The following is an 8,046-nucleotide window of genomic DNA, read 5'->3' as shown; positions in this document are numbered from 1 at the left end:
AGAGAAGAAGAATATTTGTTTTTATTTTTAGAATTCTTATTTTTATTTTATTAATTTTAATTATAATATGATTTGTTTTTTAATTTATTATTAAATTACGATTTTGTCCTCATTTAAAAGGCACGTGATGCGCACATGGTCCATTTTTCATCTGTTTTGACGGTTTTTTTAACAGAAGGACTGAGAGTGAAAAAGTGACTATCATAATGGGCCAAGATTGCCAGTTTTTTTAATCAGGTGCCAAGGTGTTAAAGAGGTCAAAGACGAGGGGCCAAAAATGTCATTAATTCATCTATTTTTTGTGCTTATCATTAAAAATTGTGTGGTAATAATAATATCAATACTATCCCTCGTGTTTAATCGAAATGCGAGATTTATCCCCTCTATTTTTAGAAATATCAGACATATCTCTTTAGTTTAATATAAATGACATATACCTTCCCTAAAAAAAAGTTATATTACAAATATCACCATTTTCGTTTATTTTTTACAAAAAAATAATTTGAACTCCCCAAAATACCCTTAACAGAATAAATATTTATTTACTATTTTATTAAAAAAAATCAAAATCTCTCTTTATAAAAAAAAAAGATTTGTAAGTAACTATGTCACTTTAAACATGTAATTTTGGATCTAGCCTATGTTTGACAATTTTTAGGGATATAGCCAAATGGCTTATGTTGCAATAATTAAGGTCTGATTTGCCCTTATTTATTAACAAATTCGTCACTTTCTCTCTCCTATTTTTTTTCAAATAATTTTTTTTGCATCAAAACTTCAAAAATTCGTATATTTCTCATACGAACTCGAAATTGAGTGATTTCAGATCCTACAAATTCGTGGCGTCGAGATCTTCAAAAATAGACCCATTATGTTTGATGAAAAATTATGTTTAATGCATCATAGTTACGTTTCCATTTATTTTTTTGATAATTTCAAAAATTTCCAGTTATTTCCATATTTAAGGTAGTAACATGATTTTTCTACATCTATGGTATTAAACATGATTTTTCATCAAACGCAATGGATCTATTTTTGAAGATCTTGGCGTCACGAATCCGTAGGATTTGGAATCACTCAATTTCGAGTTCATATGAGATAGATATGGTTTTTTTGAAGTTTTTATATAAAAAAAAATGTAGGAAAAAAATAGAAGAGAGAAAGCGACGAATTTGTTAATAAATAAGGGTAAATCGGACCTTAATTATTGCCACATAAGTCTGTTGGCTATTTCCCTAAAAGTTTGTGAAACATAGGCTAAAAACAAATTTCATAGTTTCATTTTGGTTATTTCGCTATAGTGCCCTAAAAAAAATCCTTAACTTTTTATAAAGAAATTTTTTAATTTAAACTTTTTGTATATAGAATAGAAAATAAAAAATTATTTCATTAAGGGTATTTTGGGGAGTTCAAATTATTTTTTTGTAAAAAATAAACGAAAAATGGTGATATTTGTAATATAACATTTTTTTAGGGGATGTATATGTCATTTATATTAAACTGGAGGGATATGTCTGATATTTCTATAAATAGAGGAGATAAATCTCGCATTTCGATTAAACAGGAGGGATACTGTTGATATTTTCCCTTAATGATATAGCACAGTTATTATTGTTATTTGGATATCCTTGATATATATTTAATAATTTATTATTTATTCATAAATACACAATTTTATTTTAGAATTGCACGAAGATGCATTAGAGTAAGGGGTAAAACACCCATAGATATAAGTGAAAAACATCTTAAAAATTACACGGACATAGGTCCAAATGAATCATAAATACACAATTAAATGTATTAGATTTTGAAACAAAAATTACAAAGATATCTAATAAATTTTATGATACAAAAAATTATTAATTACACTCATAGAACTCACATGAAAAAAAAAAATGTCTCTCAAGCTAAACACTTGATGGTATCCTTAATATTATTAGTGGGTTGAAGTCCAATTTTAAAAATACACAAATTTCAAAAAGTAAATACAGGTTCATGTTTTTAGTTTGAATGCTAAAACCTACGCAATGCTATTAAATTTGTTAGAAATGACCATTTAAATGACGAATTAGAATTAAGTGTTTTTATAAACTCTGTAAATCAATAGTCACAATGAAAATAAGTTTAGTTAGTTGTGAGGTACTCTTTGCAAGAGGATGAGAGTTTATTTGTACCTAAAATCGATTTAACAAACAGAAACAAGTTGTTTCAATACTCGACATTTGTTTTCTATTATCTATTGATAGCTAGGGGTGATTGATGCACTTGCATTTGAATTAGTTCAAATGCCAATTTTTATTTTTTTGGAAATAAGGTGTTGTAACGAGAAAATGACCCTTATTTCGGATCTCGAGCTTTTTATATAAAGGCTTACAAACAAGAGGCGAGAACATATTCCCTTGAATTACAACTTTGCCCATTTTCAAGCTATTTTCTCATCAGACTTCTCTCATCTAATCTCTACTCGGATTTGGCTTGATCACACATCGGGGTTCCTTTTCTTATTGTCATTCTTGTTTGCTTTATTCTGTGCTTTAGAAGTCTCGTTCGAACATGTTGATTCTAATTTAGTTGAGAAAATACTTTTTTTTTTATTATTATTATGAGATGTTGTATCCATTAGCGTAAAAGGGGAAAAAAAACTATCTTGTTGTGTTGTTATAAGTGGAAATTTTGGGTATTGTTGAGTAGGTCTATATTTACGCCAAACTTACACATTAATACCGAGTAGAAAAGATTTGGAATCATGCCGAATGGAAAACAAACAAGATCATAAGTTGAGGTATGATAACCTTTAACAGAACCGAGAAAATCTGAAAAGTCGACAGTTACAATTAGATTAGTTTAAATCGAATATTTGCAATGGTCACGTAAACATATAATTGTCAATAGGCTGCGAAGGCCAAACAATTATTAAAATAACTCACATGCACAAAATAAATTAATGTCGACGTAACCATCTGAACATGGGTTTGATTAACTCACGTTCCAAATAGTAAAACACTATAATAGACAAACAAGAAGATGGATTCGTCTATCATAAACACCCGAGCATTTATTTATTTTTATCGTTGTAATTAGACTTGCATGTTATACACATAATTCGGCTTAAATCTTCATGTATTCAACATGTTCTAGTTGACATATATTCTAGCCGACATATATAAATTTTCGTTGAGATAAATATTATAGCAAGCTTATGCCATTTTGTATTATAAAAACCATCGGAAACTATTAGATACCATTGCCAACTATTGAGAAAAAAAAAATAATCTAATTAGCTCATCGCGAAAACCATCACGAAATTTCTTCGAAAAATTAAGACACAGTATTAAGATATTTTTACGAATATAGGTCAAAAATCTAAGTTTCAAATATTTTCTAAATGTCTACGATGAGGACAAAAGTCCACACCACCGTTTTTGAAAAAAGGGAGACACTTTATTCCAAACCCTTTATGTGTCCCATTTCCATGTCGCAGGAGAAGAGGAGAAAAAGATGTACTGTTGGGGTAGAGACGACGGCGGCGAGAGCCTGGGAGCAGCGCCGGCGGTGCAGTGGGGGCTAGAGGAGACGAAGGAGCTGATCAGGATCCGAGCCGAAGCCGAGAGAGGGTCGGCTTCTCCGGCTCGGAGGAGCAAAGCGCTCTGGGAAGCCGTCAGCGCCGAGATGCTCCTCCGCGGCTTCGCCAGAACTCCCGACCAGTGCAAGTGCAAGTGGAAAAACCTCCTCAATCGATACAAGGTCCTTTTTCTCTTGCCATATGTACTCACTTCTATAAATGCAAAGACTTTACCCTTTTTTTTTTTTTTTTAATTACTGTGGGCAAAGGAAAAATATAAGTGGACTGGGTCTGGAATTAGCAAGCTTCAAATAAGATAAAATTGGGGGAATCTATAAGTGGATATATTAGGTTCTCTTCCTTCGCTCCTAATCAGGGTGATGGTGAAACCACTGAATTTTGGTCGAGAAAAAAAAAAAGAAAAAGTTCAAATTTGAATTAAAAAAATTGTGGGTAAAGAATGTCTGATTTTTGGCACATAAAATCAGGGAAAGGAAACCTCCGATCAGTCGAACGGCAGAGAATTCCCGTTCTTCGACGAACTCCACGCGTTATTCGCCGAGAGAGCGAAGAAAATGCACCGGACTCTTCAAGAGGCCGACGCAGTGAACAATGCGGCGACAAAGAAGAAGAAGAAGAAGAGACCCAACTCAGACGAATCCTCCTCGGAGTACCTCTTGTTGTCCTCGGAAGAGGAAGCGCCGAAGAAGAGGAGCAAGATCAACAATGGCGATGATGGGAGAAAGAAGGGCAAGAAGTCGGTGGGGGAGTTGGTGGAGGAGCTCGTGAGGCGGGAGGCGGAGTGGGAGAAGCGGTGGGCGGAGATGGTGGAGAGGCGGGAGAGAGAGAGGGCCGCGTTTGACGAGGAGTGGCGGGCCCGCGCTCTGCGGGCGGAGAGAGAGAGGCTCGCGGCGGAGCAAGCGTGGAGAGAGAGGGAAGAGGCGAGGAGAGAGAGAGAGGAGGGACGGGCCGAGAGGAGGGACGCGCTTTTGACCTCCCTCTTGAACTCTCTCATCCATGATCATCATCATCACTAGACCTCTCTCTCTCTCTCTCTCTCTCTCTCTCTCTCTCTCTCTCTCTCTCTCCTAGTAGCCCTATAGAGTGTTCTTCAAGGGGAAAAGATGTTTTCAATGAGTCATTTTCCGACGCATGAATTGTTTGTATGTTGTTGCAAGTTGTAGTAACAGATACAAAGATTGTGTATCTGAGAGATTTCTCTACTGAAAACGTTTTTGACTTCTAGTTTTGAATCAGTATGTGATATGACATGGTGTATTTGAACAAATGACATAAACTCACTGCCACTTTGAAGAGAGTCTCACTTATTGAACTTCAAAATTGATATGGCGTTAAACTTATTAGACCATCTTCGATTCATAACACCAAATTGGTATAATTTTTTACACAAAATTGGTTAAACTATCACATCAAACAGTGTTTTCATTTCCAATTCATACACTTGATCGTGCATAGACTTGATTTTTTTTTATTTTTTTTGTCTATTATGTCATGTGTAGTAAGTTTAATTTTTATTGAGATTGTATTTTTATTACTATAATTGGTGTATATTTTATTTGCTATGTATTGTGTTTAATTAATGATATGCATCTAATTAATGTTATCTTCTTTACTCTTTTTTATTATTGATAAGTAATTTATTTTTATAAATTATTTAAATAGGGTCAAAACTATAAATTATTTTTTGTTTGTAGATAAATTTGCAATTAAAAATTTTGTTGCACCAAAGTGGTGTGAGCGAATAGTGTAACACCAAATTTGTTGATACATTATTCACCACATTATTTTGGTGCAAAAAATAGTACGAGTTAGAGCAAAAATCCACACTATAAACATCACTTCCCACAATGGTGTGGGTTGAAGATGTTCTTAGATTATTGTACTTTTATCAAAAGTTTAATGAAATAATAAGCATAAAATGTCGCAATATTATTAAAGGAAGCGTATGTTTCTTTTACATTATATAATTTCAAGGGGAATTAGTTTGATCAAGAAGCTTTGTTTGGCTTTGGCCAAATTTTAGCCAGGCTATAGATTGCAACTGAAAAAGCCCTGGGTCATGGAGCTATATAATATCAACCTAAACATTAAGAATAATAAATACTAAAAAAGCAAACAGGGTCAAAATGACCATTTATACAAAGATTTTTATTTTATTTATTACAGATAGTAGATATCAATCATTTGCTTCATGGTGTATAATACAATGACCATATGGCAGGAAGAGAAAATTGAGGGGAGCTTGATATCAAGTACATGTCTTAACTTAAGAATAGAAAAAGTTCTATAGAGTACACAAACAAGCTTCGAATCGACAAACGGGAAAGCATTCTCTCTATATCTGCTTCTCTGGTCCGTTCCTTCGTTCTTTTAGAAATGGATCATTCTGATTCACTTGGAGGCTTTTCTTTCGGATGTTTTGAGCCGTAATGATCGACAAGTTGTTTCGGGTTTGCCAATTGCACCTGGGAAAAATAAGAAAAAATTAACCCACTCGGATTGTTATTTAAAATACGCAATTAGATGTGAGCTTTTCTCGGATAAAAATGTCCTACTATATCGATCACAAAATGGTCCGGCTATATAACCTAGAGGAAAACAAAACAGAATAAAATTAATACAGAGTTCCATATTTTGATGAGGCAAACTTGTTGAATTTGTAAGCTTATATTGGATCTTCCCTGTAATCCTGCATCAAAAGTCAACAAAAATTTCCATAATAATGGACAACGTTTGCATTGATAATGAGTTCGGAGGCCATTTCCGATTGATACACTTGAGTTGATTCAACCAAACAAAATGCAGTGGTCTGAAGCTCGTAATCTCGTTTAGTAACCAAGCTAGACATTGTTAATTCAATTGTTTATTGGTCATTTTAGGAACAAAATCTAGTTTATTCTCATTTTAGAACCCTAATTACGGAATCAAACCATTCATAATCACTCAATTCGAAACCGCGACTTTCAATGCAATCATCGATGTATGGGATCAGGAAAATATGTCGGAAAAAAAAAATATGGTTTTTAACAGACACAGAGGGAAATTAAAGCATGTTCTTGAAATGTTGTGGTGATTTGAATAAATATTCCCTATAAATTATTATCTCCATCTTTGCATTTTCTCTGGAACACAAACAAACACTGATCATCCCATCAGCCCAACCAAACAGCGATTGCATTGCTTGAGAAAATCTTGACTCGACGAACAAATGATTAAGACAATCAACAAGCCGAGGCTTGAATTTCACCAGATCTATACGAATTCGAACATTGAATTCAAATCATGATATCCCACAGAAAACATATCATAATAAATAGATAAATACTAATTAAATAAGCTAAGATATGATCGCTCTCTTTGGTACTCTACACGCGTAAAACAATTGGAAAGATCAATTATCTTAGCTTTCCAATCGCTCGGGCAATTCATGAAATGGAATCGGAGAGTGATCGGAATTGAGAGAAATTACCTTGCATATAGGACAGCTGACTTTGAGAGCAACGGCTCTGTGCTCGATCTGAGATCCCTTTTGCTTCTGATTCTTCTCCGCATTCCGCTTCTGCGCGTCGATCTTTTGCTTCCCTCGAGCCATATTTTCTTCTTCTTCTTCTCTCTCTCTCTCTCTCTCTCTCTCTCTCTCTCAGGGTTCGCAGTCGGAAAAACCTCGAACTTAATTTTTTAATTTTAATTTTCTTTGACTTGTCTAAGTGTTTTTTTTTTTTTAATGAACAAAACTCTAGCATGGGAATATATGAATTTGTGAAATGTTGTACTTGCATTCCAGGGGTTAATTTATTTACCGTTGTAAATAATTGGTATGCTCAAAGGTAAAAAATTTGAGGTAAATCAAAGTAAAAAAATATGGGGCAAATAATTAATTATCATATATCTAACTTATTGACTAATGTACACAAATCTAATATAAATAGATGAAGATGATGAAGGGAAAAATCATTCCCGATTATACATTTCACTCTTTCATTCTCTCTCAATCATTTACTCTCTCTACTTCTCTCTCTTCTAAAATTCCTACCCTATTAGTGTTTAAAAAGTTTTCGATTTAAGTTATTATTTTGGTTTTCATAACATTTACTACGATTGTCTACCATTATTTTAATTATTATATGGGAAAATAACACATACATACCATGTGTTTAAGTGAATATATCAAGTTTAACCTTTGGTTTTCAAAAATGTCGAGTTTGTACCTTCAATTTGATTAAAATGACAAAATTATACTCTAAAATAGATAATAATGCCACAAATATTCTTTTTATTAACTTTTTTATTAATGCTGACTATGATATAAGAAACTTAACCAAATTCAAACCCGTATTCCAACTCTCAAATTTCTAATTTTGAAATAAAAATAGCCCTAAATCGAAATAGACTAATAAAACTCATACTCTCTAACAGATGGTTTTCTTCTATGTTCGAATTGCAACTCTGAGTCCTGGATTTGA

The 8,046-nt window shown here is 33.2% G+C and overlaps 1 protein-coding gene across 1 annotated transcript; it reads left to right on the top strand.

Moving 5' to 3' along the window:
• Positions 1 to 3,392: 3,392 nt before the first annotated feature.
• On the top strand, positions 3,393 to 4,908 carry LOC149405153 (uncharacterized). Its single transcript, XM_089602195.1, has 2 exons — positions 3,393 to 3,744; positions 4,051 to 4,908. The coding sequence occupies exons 1-2, from the start codon at positions 3,499 to 3,501 to the stop codon at positions 4,597 to 4,599; spliced, it is 795 nt and encodes a 264-aa protein (XP_089458321.1). The 5' UTR covers positions 3,393 to 3,498; the 3' UTR covers positions 4,600 to 4,908.
• Positions 4,909 to 8,046: the final 3,138 nt, after the last annotated feature.

This window comes from Urtica dioica, chromosome 2 (assembly GCF_054948205.1).
Source record: "Urtica dioica subsp. dioica isolate 48M chromosome 2, U.dioica_male_clone48M_v1_H2, whole genome shotgun sequence".
NCBI classification, from domain to species: domain Eukaryota; kingdom Viridiplantae; phylum Streptophyta; class Magnoliopsida; order Rosales; family Urticaceae; genus Urtica; species Urtica dioica.
This window is presented reverse-complemented; position numbering and strand designations above follow the sequence as displayed.

Bases quoted from the DNA above. Each gene is read 5' to 3' on its own strand.
- LOC149405153 (XM_089602195.1), top strand. From the start codon at position 3,499: ATGTACTGTTGGGGTAGAGACGACGGCGGCGAGAGCCTGGGAGCAGCG. The intron at 3,745-4,050 runs GTCCTTTTTCTC...ACATAAAATCAG, and splicing joins ACCTCCTCAATCGATACAAG to GGAAAGGAAACCTCCGATCA.